This window comes from Atractosteus spatula, chromosome 1 (genome assembly GCF_055471065.1).
Source record: "Atractosteus spatula isolate fAtrSpa1 chromosome 1, fAtrSpa1.hap1, whole genome shotgun sequence".
Taxonomy (NCBI): Eukaryota; Metazoa; Chordata; class Actinopteri; order Semionotiformes; family Lepisosteidae; genus Atractosteus; species Atractosteus spatula.
The window spans coordinates 53,737,239-53,757,728 of NC_142706.1; the positions used below are offsets into that span (position 1 = coordinate 53,737,239).

The 20,490-nt window shown below is 35.7% G+C and overlaps 1 protein-coding gene across 8 annotated transcripts in view; it reads right to left on the reverse strand.

The window, feature by feature from the left end:
- lrba (LPS-responsive vesicle trafficking, beach and anchor containing) overlaps window positions 1-20,490 on the reverse strand; it is a 289,988-nt gene that overhangs the window by 159,668 nt on the left and 109,830 nt on the right. For all 8 annotated transcript variants that reach the window (XM_088910702.1, XM_088910752.1, XM_088910744.1 and 5 more), the window contains exons 34-35: window positions 10,047-10,111; window positions 7,954-8,062 (exon numbers count right to left, since the gene is read on the reverse strand). In XM_088910702.1, coding sequence (XP_088766828.1) covers window positions 7,954-8,062; window positions 10,047-10,111 — 174 coding nt within the window. The remainder of the gene's footprint in view (window positions 1-7,953; window positions 8,063-10,046; window positions 10,112-20,490) is intronic.

Here is a 20,490-nt window from a genome sequence, read left to right on the forward strand (position 1 = left end):
CTGGGGCACACGGTCTCAGAAGGTTTCATTTAAAAAAGAAATAGCACAAGACTGAAGTGTCCTTGTCATGTTTGAATCAATGCAAATTCACTGAATATAAGGATATTTGGGAAGGAGGACGGAATAAACAATGAGGATGCTGAATCGTGCAGTTTCAAAGATTCTTGCACTTGATCTTTGCCCTCAAGTTTAAAGCCAACATAAAATGCCATCAGGGGAATTCAGACAATGGCTCCTGGATAGAAAAGGGAAGACTAAGAAAAATGAAGGTTTAAAAGTACAATGGCGAACAAAAGTCACAGAATGACAATGTCTGACAGCCGCTTCAATTCTGAAATGATGCCCCTGTCACCCAACGCCTCCAAGTATTGATTTTCCTCTGCATGGAAAGAATCTAATCCAATGAAACAGATATAGCATCATCCCCTCGATAACAGCCATCAAGGTTAACACAGACAGAACACTTATCAAAGTATCTCTTCTACTTCTTCTTGTTTTAATGGACTGGTCACAATGCGAGATGGCAGCTTCTTCATCTCCCCAAGCAGTATTCTTCCAAAATCACATTCATCTGTCCTATTAGTCCACATTGAGAATAAAATTCTACGTTGAAATGACTTCAAGGTCAAGCAAGTTGAAAATCAAATGTATTAAATTGTCATTTTACAACATGAGAAAAAAAGTGGAGCGTACATCTTTCCCTAAATAAGAAACCCTTTATTTTTTTCTTAAAAGCTGCTTTGTTTTCTATTCAGCCTAAATACTGTATAACTCTGTGTAGAGCAAACAAACTGTATGCATCATGTATACAGCCTAAACTACTAGAGAATCAGGAAATATATTAGGTAATGATTGCTCTGTATATCTATAACATTGTTCCAAAACTGAATAAAATGGGAAACAGCGTAGTTATACAATCACTTGACAGCTGTCCTAAGTATGTTGAAAAATAAGTCACACTTCCTATAAGTGATCTTTTTTTAGCTAAATAAAATTAACACTTCGGTCTTGTGTCATCACATCAATGCTTTCAAACTTATTTACAACACCGTCATGCATTATAAAGCACACAGAAGTAATATCATGATATTCACAGACTGAAGTGATGTTTCTGTACTGTACATAAATTACCAGGTTAACTTCAGCTAACATCATATATAAAACACTGAACTTATTTTTCTTCAATATGAATTAGGGCACTTTACATGGATGACTTATTCAATTTAATTGCCACTTTAGCTGAAAAAAAGCAAGTGCTGCATTTGCTGAGCCATCATTTTGACCACAGCACAATATATTTTAATCCTTTTCCCTTGATGCATTTCAACAAAGCAAATTACCCAGGGTACTAAAAATAAAGACACTGTTACAAAATATAAAGTGGGAAGAAAAGAAATAATCATACTTCTAGTCTCTACCTGACTGTCAAAAAATCCCAATAAAATGATGTATATTGTAAAGTCCTCTCCTTCTCCCTCAGCTGTACCAAGGGACTTCATTACGCACGGGGAAGAAGGTAGGAGTGAGGTAAAAGCAAACTGGCTACAGCTTCTTTATGGCAGCAGTCACCACTAAAGCAGTCTCTGATCCTGACACAAGGGAACAAGGAGAGCTCCTTACTCATCTAAACTTCTAAAACCCAAACAATGAAACACAACCTTAAGAACTACAACCCCTTTATAAAAGTCTTTTAGAGATAAACTGAGAAGAGCCTCTGCACATCTCATTTCCAATAAGACTTCTATAAAACACTTTCTGATCTTAACATCAATGCCACTGGTGTCCAAGAACATTAGCCACATACTGTATATTTTCAGCACCCACTTCTTCCTCATACTCATAAAAAATTGAAAAGTACTTGTAATTATTTGGCTTTTTCTTAACATAATTAAATTAATCCGAGTGTATCTGCAAATCTGTGAAAATAATTAAGAATAAAGAATGGAATGCCATACTTTTGTTCCTAGGTAGGCTCTTGATGTTACAATTACATTTAACATGTCAACACCTTTGTTCAGAGAAATTTTGTGCATGGTCTGAAGATAAAATGTCAGAAGTATAGAACTAATATGGGATTGAACTTTTCTAAAATAATATTTCACTTATGAAACACTACGGTGTTTATTATTTATTAATGGCACCAGCCTGTTAATAATATTTCCAGTTAAACTGGGGTGTGATGACTGTAAGCAGCCTAACAAATTCAGTGCAGCCCATGATCAAGAAAGATGAACTGGAGGTTTGTGACATCACAGGCCACTACGTCTTCTGCACTGTTTACTTATTAACTGATTGCATATTTTAAGCCAATAAAACGGTATTTTATAACCATCGTATGAAAATAAGTCCTCCTTTGATCATAAACAAAGCAGTAAACAGCAACCGGATGGGTGGGAGCAGAAACCTGTTTTCAATGTGTTTTGGGATTCCTGAAGTACATACTGTATAACTTATTCCAAGGTCAACTTCCATTACATTAACTTGTCATGCTTCTTTAGGGCATTTCACTGTCCCCTGCAGTCTGAAGGGTAAATGCCCAGCTTGTGCAACGTTTCCGTCAGAGATCTTCTCTAGGGTTTGAGCTGACAAGCGCCAACATAGATTGAGCAGAAGCTAAATGTAACTTGGCTTTGAAATCCAGCTCAGTTTTAAGGGTATTTATTTGCAGTTAAACACATTGCTGTTTTATGACTCTATGTCTGTTGCACAATTATGATTAGAGTTCTTGATTTGTCTTTCCTTTTTCTCATATTATCATCACCAATGTATATTATAAGCACGAATACTGCATTTTCATATATAGTATTCAAAAGTGCATTATAACGTATTTGCTTGTCTGTATTTTAACATCTATTTTCCTGTTAAGCAACACTACTACAGAAGTTACTCCTGCTGTGTAGTCTGAGTGACTTTGTCTTCAGCATCAACCTCAAGTTTAAAACGAGTCTACAATGTATACAGTTATGTATATATCACCCTAGAAGACACAGGACAATGCTACTGAAAGCTAATTAGAGAAGTAACCACATGCTTTCAAGAAAAGACAGAAAATCCTCTTTAATTAAAGTGCATTTTAACCAGATCAAAGAGTCTATGAAAAAGAAACGACCTAAACCTACGTCACTCTTCTGTATCAAAGCCTTGAAATCTGCCCTTGTGCCCTACAAACCACCACGTTTCACCTCTAATGAAGGCCAATGAAAGAAGAGTTCGATTTTTTCCCCCCTTTCTCTTTAAAAGCAGGTATCAAAGCAGATCACACAGTGCTACAGTGGAGCATCATCTGAAGATCTTTTTCACATTAAGGATCCTATTAGAAAGAAAACACTAAAAGGTAATTGAATTTCCCTCAGTTATCTTCATCTCTGTCAGCTCCTGCTATAATAACTTACTCTCAAGAGCAGAGATAACTCAATTCTGTCCGGCAAGCATATGTTATGAATCTCTAAAGCAAACTTGTCTAAATCATTCTGGTCTTCTATCAAGGTTTCTTGTGGATATGAACTCTGACAGGAGCAAACATAAATTTATTTTTATCTATTTAATAATTCACTTCCTAGTGTCTCGCATTTCACTGAAAGCATCCTTAGAAGTGTGCATTACAACAAATTCCATTACCCAAGCTAATGTTGAGGAGGGAAACTATTCAATCCTAGTACCACTAACTTTAACAGAGCACACAACCACATTTAGCTCTGGTGCTTCACCTAAGTCTATAAATGGTTCTTCTATAGTTATTTTATGCTGATAGTTGCTTTTCAGGTTTGCAAATCTTCTGCAAGTGGCTCTTCCTATTAATGTCTTTTAAAAAGCTTAAATGAAACATTAATGAAATTCTAAGAACAAAGTCTATAAAACATTATGACAGACTCAAGAAAGGTAAGTGATTTGGGCCTTGGCTGCTGTTTTTAAAAATGGCACAAGGGGAATGGAGACACATGGAAAGTCTTCACATTTATCAAACATGCTCTGTCCATGATGAAAACTTCCTGTCATTAGGACAGGATTCAGTACATTCAGGAAATAATAATAATAATAACCTTTATTTTATATAGCACCTTTAAAGGTGGCTTCTCAAAGCACTTTACAGAATGACAACAACAATAATAAAAAGAATAGACAAGATAAAACAATTACAATATATAGAGGAGACCGTGGATGGTGGTACTAAGAAAAGCAGAGGGGTGAAGAATGGAACCAGTTAAGTAAAGGCTTTTCTAAAGAAGAGGGATTTGAAAGAGTTTAGAGAACCTGACTCTCTGATATCCTTGGGGAGAGAGTTCCAGAGCTTGGGGGCATAACAGGAGAAGGCCCTGTCACCCATACAATGTAGACGGGCTTGGGGGACAGTAAGAAGAGCGGAGGTTGCGGGGTGGGGAGTAGGGCGATAATAGTTCAGACAGGTACTGAGGTTCCAAGCCATGCAGAGCCTTATAGGTGAGCATGAGGATTTTAAAGTCTACACGGAATTTGACCGGAAGCCAGTGCAAGGACTCCAGGATAGGAGTAATGTGATCATTTGCACTAGACCTGGTCAGGATTCTGGCTGCTGAATTTTGGACATACTGCAGTTTGTTCAAAGTAGATTTAGATACCCCAGTGAGTAGAGCATTACAGTAGTCAATTCGAGAGAACACAAATGTGTTGATCAGCTTTTCAGCCACAGTTAGTGATAGCATAGGGCGTAGTCTTGCGATATTTCTAAGGTGAAAAAAAGATGTTTTGACAGTATGCTGCACATGTGGGTCGAATGTTAAGCCAGAATCAAATATAACCCCAAGGTTTTTCAATTTAGATAGTACAGAACCATCTACAGATAGGGTTATAGGACTGGCTTTAGTATATTTGTCAGTAGCTTGCAAAACAGTCAATATTATAAACGTAATTCCTTATTGCATACACAAAAACATACACATATACACTGAAATATACTTGCAAAGATACTGTAGCGTTTTTTTTTTCAGCAAGCATGAATGCAATATACTGTATATATAAAAACCAAGACCACAAAACAATTTTACCCATGGGACATTTTTCTTTTGCTGGTATTTTTATTGTAGTACTGCAAAATGAAACCAGTCGCTCACAAAGAGCAGGAAAAACAGAAAAGGAAGAAAATCAATACAGCAATATCAGCGGTGCACTTATCAGAGGGCTACTTCTTACAGAGGTCACTGCACAGCAACTTGATTTAAGTGGGGAATTCAATTCTAAAACATACTTTGTACCAGCCATGGCGGGTATCTGATTAAAGCCGAAACAGTTTGTGCATGGAACAGGCATTAAAAAGAGAGAAATAACAAATATAATAATAAAAATTAGGTTTAAGAATTACATTTAATTCTACAGAGCATACTGAGACAGCCAAAATTAAAATGTAGCTTAAACAAAACTGTAATGATTTGACTGAAATACAGTAGCAGTACACAGATATACAGTAGTTAAAAATAAGTACCTGAGCAAAATAAGTGTTTTATAAAATGATACGAATAGTTGCTAAAAGAAAATGGAATATATCTTGCTTATTTAAGATTTCATATATTGCCATCTCTTGGCTTGGAAATCAGTGGTTTAAAACAATTCAATAATATAACAAATTTAAGCAACACTTTAGAGCTACAGTATAAAAACAAACCTTTAATTTTCACAGTTGTAAATGCAGATAAATTGTTTTAAATCCTACTCAGTTTTAATACTTCATTATCATTTGTACAGTCAGCAGTTTGTTGACACTCTATTGTACAGTACCAGATTGGCCTAAAATTGTAGTACATTTTAAAGAAAATTTGAATTTGTTTCCAAACTTCGGTCAGTTCAATGAGGTTAGATGAAAATAATGAAATCACAGCAATTACTGTCTATGTGCCCTGGCAATGTCATCCTATTCTGCAGGATACTGAAGCTCTGCCTTGCGCAGCTTGTATTCACAAGTGCCTATGCATTCAACGTTTTTTAATCATTATTTTAGTTATGTATGTTTTATGTATAAATAAATACGTATGTTTTTAATCTCTGATGCCAATTACAATGTACAATCTATCCTTTCTTATTTAATTTTATACCTATGACTGCACAACTTGCAGTGCATTATTTTTAGTTTATAAATATTTAAATTCTAAGAAAAAGAGATAAATATTTTTGAAGTGTGCACATTTACTTAAGCTAACAAAAAAGTCTAATCACTGTTGTTTCCAAAGCCAAAACATTCATTCAACCTGGAGTTACTTTCATGGTACAGCTGAGAGAAAATGACTTATCTAGGAAAAAGAGAACCAGATGAGAAATGACACAAAAACAGATTCTAAACTCAACCAGAGGTGAAAGATGCTAATTTCTGGAGATTTCCTGTTGTGTTCATGTGTCTGTATTGCCTGCTTTGTCAATGTTTCAGATGACAGGCCCAGCCTCCATGTACGTGCAAAAAGCACATTTCATAGTCAACAGCGAAAAAGCATTCAGCTAATCAATGATGCCACGTTGTGCATGATGGTTCTGCATAAATCTGGAGCAAAACAATGTCATTTCAATCCTCCTCTAATGATTATTGGTCAATGAACTGAACAGACTTGTATTTCATCTGTGTGCCTGAGCCTTTGGCACAATGAAAGTTGTGTGCTGTTACACAACAAGAGAATGACACTCAAGACTGCTCACAATAACACTCTGTAGGGAGTGATAACAGACTATTTTAGGGGTGAATTTGCTGTTAGAAGCAAAAGGCTGCAACTCTACTAACGGCACATTTCCTCCAAATGCTATGGTATCTCTTTAGTTCTTGTAAATTAAAAAGTACATTTCTCTAAAGGTGTTAAAGAGAACAGTTAATACATGAAAAACTCCCACACACGGGGTCTTGCAAAACTCACACAGATACCAAAAAAGAAGCAGATGCTTTAGGCATTAGATCACAACATATAATTTTTAGCATCTGACGTTTTATATTAAAATGTGAGTTTTGCATATTGTACTGCATGATTTGTTCTGTTTTCTTAATTTAAAAAACATAACATCCTACAACATAACATAATATCCTTAGTAGTACATTTTTTCAAAAAGGCACTACCTTAAATCTTAGAAAAAACAGACTTTGTGCTCCAAAGTAAAAGTCTCCTGTTAGATAAAAATATTTATCTCAATCAGACTGAAATTAGAAGAAAAGACATGCATTCATACTGTATTCTTTGCAACTAAAGCTGAATTTGTGTTAGTAAGAGAGTTGAGTTCTGGTGGACGAGCTGTAAGAGAAGCTGATAATCTGGAGACAAAGTATTTTCAAGATATACAAACCATAATTTAAAGGGATATCATTTCTCATTATTTTTTAATAACATTTATAGTTTGCTGGGATTACTAACATGCTGCCAACCCCAGCCTGTATTTCAACAGGCGACACAGAACAGGAATTCCAAGGTCAAGTACGGCAAATAAATCGCCTTGGTGAGTAATCTACACCTACAAATTTAAAATTTTCTTCAATAATATTAAAGATAGAAGCAATTCATTTTTTGAAGGCAGGGAACACAAAAAAACAAGCCTGTCCTCAAGGGAGATACTTAAACTCACCAATAGATTTTAATAGTCCAGTGTGGCCTTTGAGATGGATTTCTGACTAAACCAGAGTTATTCTAAAGGAAACGACCAATAAAGTCTCTGGAAGCACCTCCCAGGAATGGAGACAAGCAAAGAAAGGGTTGTGACCTTTCACAACAGAATAATAAAAGAAGCATTTCAAGTCTGCAGATACATTTGAGTTCTAGACTCAACTAGTTCACTGTCCTGCAGACAATGTCAGTTGGGCAACGGCTTTGGTCATAAGGAAAATAAGCAGCATTTTCTGAAGGGATGTTCAATAAGCCCCCCTTGGAGCCTGTTTAAAGAACAGTCAAACATTCTTTTCAAGGGGAGTCCTGCCAGTCCAGTGCTCTCCTTTCTCTCTCAACTGACGGAGCCTACCTCAAATTCGGCATGCTTGTGTATGTCCTCAGCCCTCTGTCTGCTCAGGATGAACTCTGCCTCATTGGCCACTCTCACCAGGTGATCTTTCATTGTGTGACTCAGCAACCTGCAAGAGAAACGAACAGTCACTTAACTAAAAAGGTATGGTATTTTTCTGATTATAGTTCATAAAAAAGAGCTACATGCGGCTTTAGAGAAAAAAATACAGTCACAGATACCGGTTCAGATAAAGTAGCATGAACTGCAAACTAAAGAAAGTACAAAGATGAGTCCAGGGGTTCCATCTTATGCATGAAACACAAAAGATTTAAAAAATACTACTATATGATCTGAAAAAACCAAAAAGGAAAAATATCACAGCCTACACAGGATTTGAACTTAGTTTTCTTTTCTAATGTGACTTTTCTTACTTTTTTCTAAATTGTTCTCATCATTACATTTTTGAAAGCAATATGGCTGATTTACACAAAACAGAAGAAGGCAGTAAGAAAAGTAGTGGCTACTATGCAGTCCACAAAAGAATTGCAAACTCCTGTAAGTGAAAGGCACAAAGAGACTGACGATTTCCCAATATTTCTTTATGACCAATGATTTAACGAATTTAAACTTTCCATTAATTCTTCCTCATGTTAGAAACTTTTTTCTTTCACTTGATTGCTCTTCCTTTTGAAAAGTATATATAACACGTATTGGGTACAATGATCAATTACTTTTTGTTACTGAAATGTCCCACTTATTTGTAGTTAGTATTTGTACTTCTTACTAAATATCATTCCGTGTTTGTAGTGTACCTAACACTACAGACTTGAAGATTTCTTTCTATAAATTTCTATATGGAACACATTCAAAGAAAATACTTTAACATTTAACATTTCATCTAGCGCGTTAAATATATGATAATAAAAGGAATCTCTGAAATCTAAAGAGAGGCTAAACCAATCAAGAAAAAAATTGGCAGTCAGGAATTTAATAAACATGTCTACAATTGTCAAATTATGTTTGAAACATTTAAGAATGTGTGAAATTCAGGTATTGAACAGTAACTATTTTGGATAAATAACTAAAAGCTACTAAAATTATTGAAAAAAACAGATGACCTCGTACTAATCGCTTACAAGTCTGCAACACTAATTGATTTGTTAATGATATGTATCTGACACAGGAAGACCTCGGCTACTCCGCTACATGTGTGCGAAACCCCAGTGTTATCTGTACTAATGAAACATTAATCAAGGGCCAAATCCAGAACAGCCACTTTCCACCAGAGGTCAAGGCAGGTCAGGACCGTGCAAAGTGAAACAATAACAGGCCAAGTCTCTGCACTGTAACCTAACACTGGTGTTTCTCCTTGCTGGCACGGGGGAGCTGGGCGGGGAGCAGCTCAACCCCAGCTCCCCCCGGCCACCGCTCCTGCCAGACCAGGCCATCAATAACGTCACTCCGCTGCCCCGCTTTCCCGCATTTCACTTTCTTTCTCTAACCAGGGACAGGGATCCCGTTACAGTAAACATCACAAATCACGGTCATTTTAGAAACAAAACTACACTTCCCGACAAAAGACCACACAAATCTGTGAAACATACAACGTAGTCATTTCAGAAATCTGAGTGTTATTTGGAGATTTAAAGATATAACACACAAATCCAACATAAAAGCAATTTCCTTTGGATATTGAATTAGGACTGCGGTATTTTATCACCTCTGTAATTTCTTTATCAGTTAGTTGTCCTTAGAATCAAATTAGTCACACAAACATGCACATATATTTACATATACTCCTCCGCACCAATCAAGAGTTGTCCTATTTTGGGAATTGAAAGAAAGTCTAAAGATTTCCCGAGTGTCATGGGGAGTCAAGGATCATGGCCCTGTCACCTGCTCTGTCATTCTGTCAGCGTCCCCATGGAGCAGACAGGTATTGATGGAGCCTTGAACTCCGAGACTGGACTCCCAGATCTTCTTTCCAAAACGCATTGATTTTTATTCAATATGGGTAAAAACTTTTGGGGCCTTGGGCAATTTATAGATTCAGAGAGCACAGAATGATGAAAAGGTGACTACAGGAGGTCGAAATCCCAAATTATAATTACCTCCCCTCGTTGACGAGCTCAATAAAGGCCAATCCAGCATTCTTTTGGATGGAGTTTTGCCATTCCTGTAAGAAAAAATAAAAATATTAAATTCAGGGTTCTCAGCACTTTGAGTGTCATTATAATTGGATTTGTAAAAAAGAAACATGCTACATTTCACAAACTGGAATTCAAATTAAATAAACAAACGTACGACCAAGAGAATGTCATAAAGGGTTAGAAATATGTGCTGGGAATCTTGCTTGTTGTGTCAGCTACAACCCTTCAGAGCCCCTTAAAAATACTAAAACAGATTTGCAGAACAGACATCAGAACTAGTTTTTTACCCCCCTACAGAACTATTTTCTTAGTGCTTTACATATTTTACAGTTGAGGACTTTTCAATTTATTAAATATTTGGAAAGTTAAATTAATGTGTTATTGTATATGGCATACATATACCATGGTTTATATTAAGGAAATTACTAAGAAAACACTTGTAATAAACACACTGGAGATTAACTCTTCAGATAAAATACTGATTATGCTGATGAAGTCACAAGTAAGATGCATGTTTGCAGATGTTAAGATGGTAGTGGAGAACAAGGACGTATTGCTCATCAGCAATAACTGGAACTGGATTCCACATTGGTGAAGCACTGAATCACACACTAACTGCTACAATCATCACCAATTAGGCATGGAGCTACTGAGCAAATCAGATCCAGGACTCAAGCACGTTTCACAGGGTCTTTATAACAAGTGTTCACTTTCAACTGGTGAAGACAGAAGTTGCCAGAAACAAAAGTGAAAAATGCATTTATCATGATGCAACTCAGTATTTCTGCAGTTCATTAACAATTATTGAAAAGGGTGTTAGTCTAAACAATTTAATAAACCACAGTTGAGAGCAGCCTAAAGTGAGTTTTAATAGTTAAAAAGGAGGTTAATGGTCATCATATTTCATGATCAGTTCAATATTTCATCACTTTATGCACCAGCCATCAGAAGAATAATAAAACAATGTGATACTCAGAGCATATGAAGTTCTAACCTCTCCTTTTCCCTGGGGCACTGGAGGAAAACACATTAAAAACCTCAAAGAGCACACCAATGCAACAAAATAGCCTTAACACATAATTTAGAACTCTGAAGGACATCATTGCAAAGAAAAACCCACAGAGCCAATAATTTCAAATCAAAAATAATTTGGAGTCAACTGAATATGATTTTCTCTTGTGATAAACAGCTACTAGATACAAGGCAGAAGACTTATTTTGCAAACCCACAGGTATTTAATACGTTTGGGGGGGAATGGAAGCATGAAGAATAAAACAAAAATAAACAATTTTATACTTCTGTTAACATCTCAAGTAGCCAGAAAAGTTCCACTGCATTTCCAGAAGTCTGTAAATTCTGCTTGAACGGGAAATTGAGCTGATGTGTTTAACTCTTCACTTATCATTATTTCAGCTGATCGGAAGCACGTGTTTATATACATTGAGCGCGGCTTTGATAAACAACGATCGCCTTAGGATGTATGAGAAAGGGAAGCATTACAATGGCAAGAGGAGAGGAGTGGTTCTGGGTAGTAGCTGGAGTTCACTCAACTCTGTATTTATATATACCCAGTCAAACTGCTTCCACTTGTACAAAACAAATGACCAGCAAGACCAGAAACTACATCAAGCTACCCCACCATTTGGAAGCTATTTTCACTAAGCACCGTCCTATAATTCAGTATACGTATACACGCAGAAATACACAATGCCTACATATATACAAACTATGTGGTTGAAATTACTGTGCTGCCTGGAAGCCTTCCAAAAATGAAGTGGTAACTATAGGCTCCTAAAAACCAATGGCTCATGTATTTAATTCCCACTTGAAAAAATTAAACAGTGGATAGGTTTTTCTTGGAATTTTACTTCAATGACTCCCATGAAACTATTGGCCCTTGTAATGGAGTGTACCCTTCCTCTCAATTAGAACACTGAAGACATATTTCAGAAGTCAACCTGAAGCAAGATGGGCAGGAAACCCTGGGATACACCTTCAGCTGACAGGCTGAGCAATCAGCTGCTGGCTCTTTGCAAGTATGGAAAAAGCAGTAGAGTTCAAAAATGAAGTGATATTAAAATCTTTTTCACTTCAATCTCTTTTATGAGATGGGTATATACATATGCATTTCAAGAGTCATTTTAATTATATTAAATATAACAAAAACATTAAACATTATAACTAAAACATACACTGAGTTCAGGCTTTTACGAAGAGATTATGTGAGAAAGTCTTGTAAACAATTATCTAATTTTACGTTTGTTGAAAAATGTCGATTTACTGAACCAAATTGTAAATGGCATTGTTATGACTAGGGTTTTCGTATATGAAGATTGAAATTATATCCACACACCATAAAACCAACTTCACCTCAGATGTATTCAGTTTGGCTTTACTGCAATTAAACACGTTTTGAATCTGAATGCCAGTTTCAAACATAAGTTTTTTTTAAAAGAAATGAACTTTTGATTGATGGGCTTTAATTATGAGGCCCTTCTGATGAGCATGTAGATATGTCACCTCAACTATTTGCCCAGTCTTGTTTGCGTAAACACTTGGAGGAAGCAGGGGTCATAAACATAGTTTGTTCTAAACTAAAAAAAAATGGAAAGTTAATCTTCTCTTGACAATGAAGCCTGTCTTTTAGAAAAAAGAACTTTATTTGACAAAGCAATTATGATAAGCTTTGATCTTTTGTATCTAAACATCATCAAATAACATTTCACCCTCCAATATTAGCAAACTGTCAAATTGCAGGTATCTTCCAGATCAGAATAATTGGAACAGGCCAGGCAAGAGAGTTCTAAGGTAAATGGGACATTAGTTAAGCATTAAAACTGCAGTCAAAATAAAAAAAAACTCAAGTTATTATGATGGTTTCTTTTTTATTTAGTATCACACAAGCCACAAATTTTCAACCATGTAAAAAAGAGTATTGAAACGGTTTAGAATTGTTAAACTTAAAAAAAAGCTGAAGTTTTCATATTTTTGCACTCAATATTACTGATTCCAGTTAGAGCAGAATGAGCTGTCATTGGGGTTATTTCTGTCAAAACCTTTTAATAAGAGAAACGGTACTCATATTGGAAATTTCTCGACAAATTTGTTGAAAAAATGAAATATGTATGAATTGTTTAATAAAAGAGAAAATGGAGAGTAGAGCACTTAGAACCTCCAGCAAAATTGCAAAATAATTCTGAAAAAGCTGGTTAGATTCTGTTATATTTGCAGGCTTAATGATACCTGACAGAATTTACAATACACAAGGCCTTTAAATATCCTCCCCCTTAGGTGAAAAAACAAACCGTTAGTTCTGACCTTTCACCTTGTGTCTGATATCGCAAAGGATCCTCATCTCAGCCTCTTCAGACCCAATCTAACAGCCCTGGTGATCTTTCACCCTCCCCTTTGATCTAACTGAGCAGAGAGTGAGCTAGATCGAAACTGTGCCATAAAACACCAATTATACCCCCAGAAAAGGATATCAAGAAGAAAATTACAAAGCACCTGCCTGTGGAAGGTGAAAATAGAATTAATCACGATATTAGCAACTACAAAAATGTCCCAGACAATATCCTATCAAAGGAACTTCACTGCTTATTGTTCAGCACTTTTAATTCAAGACATTTTAATTAGGAATGCTTAGACTTCTCATGTCTGCTATTTTCTCATTTCCAAGGTTATTCAGGGCCTATTATAAAAATGAACCATACATCTAATACTTGGTTTACTATACATATGAATCTGGATAGACAAAGGACATGTTTTCTTCCTTTTCTTTTTTACACACACACACTTTAGAGCAAGGACACCTAGATAAGTGAACTCTGCAAAGAGGATAGGATCCCTTTAATTAAGAAAAAGACAGCGCTGTACAGCAAAATGGCAAAATCTTTTCATTTGAAACTCTAGCTTTATCAAAGAATTACCACTACATTAAAATAAAAAGCTGATCAAGAGCTCTGCTAACATCCTTGTGGGCTCCCTTAAGCAAAAAAAAACACTGCCAATAGGTCCAGATTCTTGCTTAATAAGTCTGCCTACCACAAATCATCATTTTGTCAAGCGAACCACTGTAACCCCATTTTGCAGCGGCACTCAAGATCTGGGAAGTCTTTTCTTAATCAAACAGAGGTGCTTGAGTTTGACTGGGGTGATAAAAAGATTCCCTGCCCAACAAGGCTAGGAGACCACAACAGATGACTGTCATTAAAACCTTCTTACAAGCTATATGCATGGGTGCTGCATAAATGCATCCTATTAGTTCGTGGTCAGTGTGTTTGGCAACTCCAGCACCAAGACAAATGACAGTGGCTGCCCTAAAAGGCTTGACATGAAACCCACAGGGAACATCCACAGCTTGGCAAGAAGAAGTGAGGATCTGTTCAGAGCCAATAGCTCCAGGGGAAAGCCTGTTTCCCACCGTGAAGCTGAATTATTTTCATGTTAACTTTAAAATTAACATTCAAACTAAACCAAGCAGGAGCAATTCTAAGTTTTTTTGGGGGGTAAAAACAGCCATCTCATTTGCTGAAACAAATTGAATCAATGTTGGCAAACAAATACATTACCTGCCTTTTCTTTCATCTTGCGGAAGTGGAGATGGATAGAGTAGTATTAAAATACTAATTATGTCACACTGAGTTATGCTATTTTCTGCATGAAGCCTATATTTATTTTCAGAATAAATATCCTGACACTTTGCAATTCACAAAATACAGAAGTATAAAGTTGCAGTACTTTTCACGATTTTTCACAATTTCATCAAACAAAAAAAAGGTACGTTTAGAGGCTTTCCTTCATCCTTCAATCAGTAAAGGACAGTAGTTTTACAGAACCGGATGCCCCTTTTCAGCCAGGAGCTGACTGGACTTTTGTTTAGTCTCATGTTGATTAGGTCTGCAGCACCTTTAGTGAACATTATATGGATACTGATTACAACCACTTTGATCTGGTTTGACACACAAGGAGAAATAAAGTTTCAGACAGGAGAGACCTTAATATTAAAAAATGCAGGTTCACTTAAATCAAACACTCCTAAGTATGTAAATTGGAACAGTTGTGTTTTATTTAGCCTTGGCGTATCTCTATAGTATATTTGCAAAATATAATCTACTATTTTTGATGGATGGGAAACAGTTTAGTTTCTGGCAGCTTTCAAATTGATGGTTTCCTTTACAAAACATAACACAAGAAAATAAAAGATTAGAATTCCCTTCCACTAGCAAGTCCTACAGCAAATTTAAATTTGAAAGTCAAGTGAAACTGGAAAACTGGAAATTCATCAGATAATCAATGGAAGGAAAAGGGTAGACAAAAATACAGTAATTACCATTTTTGTGATTATATTAATACAATAATTAAATGAATTACTGTTACATTTTTAAATACATACAAAATCTAAAGGCAGAAAGAAAACACTGTATTATGCAGTTTATTAAGGGCTAACTTAACATCCTATTTATCTCTTTAATATACAGCTGCTTTAACTTAGACCTTTTGTGGATAGGCATGTTTTAACTAACAGAAAATGTGAAAATAAGTGTTTGGACTACTAAAGTTTTTTTATTATTATTTTCTGTTTCATTTTAAATCAGGAACTGCCCTAATCCTTTTGGGTTCCTATGTCTCAGAGTCAGAGAGGATCACACAACAAACCAGAGAAGCAGAAGTTCAAGTCTATATGGCACACTGAACTTCCAGAATATTTGTCAAATTTCAGTAAAAACCATTGACCTTTTAAGAACTCCTGAATAGTTTATGATATACAAAGCATACTTATAACTAAGCTATAGCATAAAACCCTACATGCTTGAATCATATTCCTCTTCACACTGTCTTGTCTGTACTAAGATCCAAGTAATTTTCTTTTTGTTTACATTCATCAGGATTCTGGATTCCCTAGTATTTTAAAACTAATATCCAGTTTCTGAACAATATATAATGCACCATGAAAAATTTCTCAGAAACCTCTGTTTTGTCGAACATGAAAAACAGACAATTGAAATATTAGAAGTATGTGAATTGAAATGTATAATCGCAGAACTATAGCCCTACTATCAAAACTGAGTTTTGCCTCTTTCCTCAGAAATGAAAACTTTGGAGAGCTTTGTCTCTTGAAATGGAGATCAAACATTAAAAGCAACAAATTGAACAACAAAAAATAACCTTTACAAAGCACATGCTTGAATTTCACCAAATCCTTTCAGGGTCTCAACTGAAATAAGTGAACTAACAGAACTGACTAACCTGACCTTCAAACTGATAGCATTTCCGCCATATGATACACATGAAACATTCATTTATTTTTATATTTAGAAACAATTCATTTTGAACTAATTTTCGAAGTTCCTTTTTATTCCTCCGCGAGCCCCCGTGTCTACAGTGCACATTCACCAGTTTGCATTAAGTATATATAGACTATTCAACAAAATTCTCAGCTTAACCAGACATTCTATTCAGGAAGCTGGTCGATATACAGCATTTAACCTTACATTTCCAAACCATTACATATAGAACCTGAAAAATAAATTTGCCATTTCTGCAATTTTTAAATACTGTTATATATTTAAATGTTTACATCTTTTCCATAGTGCAGATATTTAGCAGAAGCATATTCAAAAGTATTTTGTTTTTCAAATGACTGAAGTTGCCAGTCTTTATTCTCTCTTTATATCACAATGACATCCGACAGCACTGATAGGTATGTAGTAATTATTGATATGATTCGCACAGCACTTAACTAAGTCACGACTTGCACTGGTTGAGATGTTATCTTGTTAAAAGAAAATAAGCATTTTGAAGAAATGTTCCCCTAGTGCGTCAAAAAAGTAATTCCTATATACATACATTTAATAAAGAGAACGAATATTTATTTTCCTACATCCTTGTAGAATTAAGATAAAAATATAAAAATATAAAACACAAATGAGATGTCCAATCGCCCAAGGCACTTAAAACTTAAAAAAACTATATGACTATTTAGAATTCCTCCATCTCCTCAAATAATTATTCATTGTAAATCTCCGATTCCCAAAATGTGCACTGTGGTTGAACTATGAATTTCTCTGGATACTTAAAATTGTTATAGAAACATCAATCTGTTGTTGAAGTAAACCTCTTAGCACTTAGATATTTTTTTTACTACTTCTGAAAGAAACATGAGTATATATAAATTGCATTATAAATCATATACGCAGCTCACAAGCAATGCACAAAAGTATGATGGCAAGAAACAATTTTAATTTAGTATATTAAATATTATATTTGTTGACAGTGTTTTAGAGTTTAACATAAACCTGTCTTAGCCCTCAAAAAATATGAAAAAAATAGTATTTATTAAGTGTATTATTCCCAGGAACTAAAACCGAAAATGTCGTGTTTTGCCCACCAGATGTTTTTTTTAGGGGAATCATAGCTTTGTCTTTGTATAAATAACAGCAATTCTGACCATTCTTATTCTCCATCCAAAGTCATGCAGCCAAACTGTAAAACAGTTGGGTGCCAAATTTAAACATACTTTATTTTAGGAGTTCTCTGCCCTCCTAGGCCTACTTCCTGTCAGGAAGAGCTCCATTTCACCGCATAGCTCTGATCAGCAGGGAGCTTGGAGAATTAAGTACCAGTTGATATTACTTTGTTTTTGATTTCTCACACTGGAGAATATTGCTCAAAGAATTTACTGTGAAATCAGCATGATGTTATCCTTCAGACTAGACAATCGAGACACAGTGTAGCTCTGTATGTGCCCCATTCCTGTGAAAAAAAGAGAAAATCCACTTACATTGCACTGATCTTGAACCTTGTATGTGTGTTTTCTAAACTGCAGGGTGTCACTCTGGCTGTGTAGAAGACAAGAAACTATTCGACCTGAGTTACAGTACATTCCTCACTCCATAAGGTTACTTAGCTCCTTCTTTTCGCCAGAAGATGTCTGGTCTCTGCACATTGCTCTCTCGCCAGGAAATTTGAAACAAAATAAAAGAAATGCTGTTCCAAAATTACATATTTTATTGACAGACAGTTTCACGAACAGAGAGTTAGCTTTGTCTATAACGGGACTCCCTTGAGCCTGTTGCGTTAGTTTTTATTTTTTTCATCCTTAAAGGTTTAATAACAGGAAAACTGATTACTAAATAACTATTTTATACTTCCAACAAAAATAAATACGTACTTTGCATTATTCAGACTAAGGTACCTAAATAAATGAGGCAATAATACGCTGAAAAGCACAATGAATATAGAAAACAAGAATGGAAGGTCCATTAGTTCATCTCCAATGGTCTTTGAACATAGTCCAAAACCCTCTTAAACTAATCACAAAGATTGTGGAAGAGGTTTTATGAGTGTAATTACAAATTGTACGTCAATTTCTGTTCAAATATTGTAAAAACAGATCTGCAATTTGTTGGTACGTAGTTCAGACTGATCCAAAGGCTACAGGAACAGCAACAGGACACCGACACTACTGACCTGTGAGTAACAAAAAGTAGGCGCATCAAACTAAAAAAGTGAAAAAAAGAAACAAAAAGCAAGTGGTTTTCATCTGTTAGACATAAACATCACAAAGGATTTCTCACTGTCAGACCTTAGTATTTCTAACTCTGAAGTACTGACTCTAAAGGTGCAGTAACTGAATGCTTGCTGTTAATGGTAGGTTAAACTCTGTGCCCTTACTACTCTCTATTTTTGGCCTATAGGTCAAGGGGCAAGAAAAGCCAAGTACTTTGGGAAGTCAGTCTTCTCTATCCCTTCAGTAGAAAACGTAACCATCTGTTAAACAGGTTAACTCTAGCTTCAACCAAACCCCAAGTGCAGATTCAGTGGTATGCTGAACCGCACGCTGAATCTCTTCAAACACTTCAATGCTAGAGGCATTCACTTCTCAAAGCTATGTGAAATTATTCTCAATATGCATTATTCATGCACAAGAATTCTCTAACATATTTCTCTTCGAAAAGCAACTGCATGCTTGAAAACTTAATGAAACAGTACAGAGGTTAAAAGTGATGCCTTGCACTAAAACTGAACTCTGAGATTTAATGCAAAATGAACACAAGCTGAAAAGGTATGGATCCAAAAGAAGACTTGTCCCACTGAGTATGAGTTGGTTATAGTACAATTCTAAGAAAAGGAAAAAGGCTTCAGTCCATCTTGCTCTTGTGGAAGTTAAGCACCTAAGTGAATCTAAAATTTTGTCCAGTCATTTCTTAAAATAACTTAAAGTCTGTGCCTCAACCATTGGGCTGGGAGGCCTATAACAGAGACCCTTTGTGTAGAGAAGCATTTCCTATTTTCCATCTTAAATTAACTCTTGGTTATTTTCCAGTTGTGACTGTTCTTCTTTCACTTCTGAGTGTGACCTACTGTAGTCCCCTGAGTAGACCCTATCCATACTCCTTAAGGATGTTTTATACTGATAGATCAAATCTCCCCTCAATCTCCTGTGTTCTAGACTGAAGAGATTTAGCTAATTTAACCTGTGTATGAGAATCCCCCGAGACCAGGAACAGATCTGGTTCTTCTTCTTTGAACTCCAAGGATGTAATAATATGCTTTTTGTGGTTTGGCAAGCAGAGCAGAAACACTGTTTTTACCAGTGAGGCCTTACCAATGCATAGTAAAACTTGAGCATAACTTCCTTGGATTTAAGTTTCACTTTTGGCTTTATTCCTGTAATGCATTGCTTTTTGAAGTTCATAACACATGCAATATGTACAGTGTATGTTCCCACTTCCTGTAAAGTACTTAACGTAAGCACTTTAAAATTATTTTGCTAAGATTCTGCACAAAACCATGATTATTTTGATGATGTTTCCGATTACCTTTTCTCCCATTTTTCCAAAACATTTGCATATTTAGCTCATTTGCTATCTATACCAGAACCTTTACAAAGCTAACACAGAGATCAGGAAGAGAGCAGGCCTATAACATTTCCCTGTGGTTCACCACAACAGGTGAACTATATCAACCACATACATGTGAATTTCTGTATTAACCATCATGACATCTGTGTGCAAAACTGTGTGAAGTGGCCTTGGTATTAATCAGTTTAGATCATGGTTGACGGCTATACAAATAGGCAGAGGATTGTAAAAGCATGGCCAAATATAGGAATAAAATCAACAGAACTGAAAGGCTTGTATTAGGAGACTGTATATAAAAATGTCCAACATCAAGATTCTCTTTCTCAACCTCAGTTCACAAAAGCAGCATCCATAGTGCAATAAGCACCACAAGCTAGACTTCCAGCTGTTCAGTCTTTCTCCTTGAAAGTCTAGGCTCTGAGACTAAACTTAAATTTAGAAAGAAGGCTTGCAATCAATTTTTTTTCTTGGAAAAAAACATTTAATTTCTTAAGTATCCACTAGACTAAAGTAATTTTGCATTTAATTGGTATGGGGAG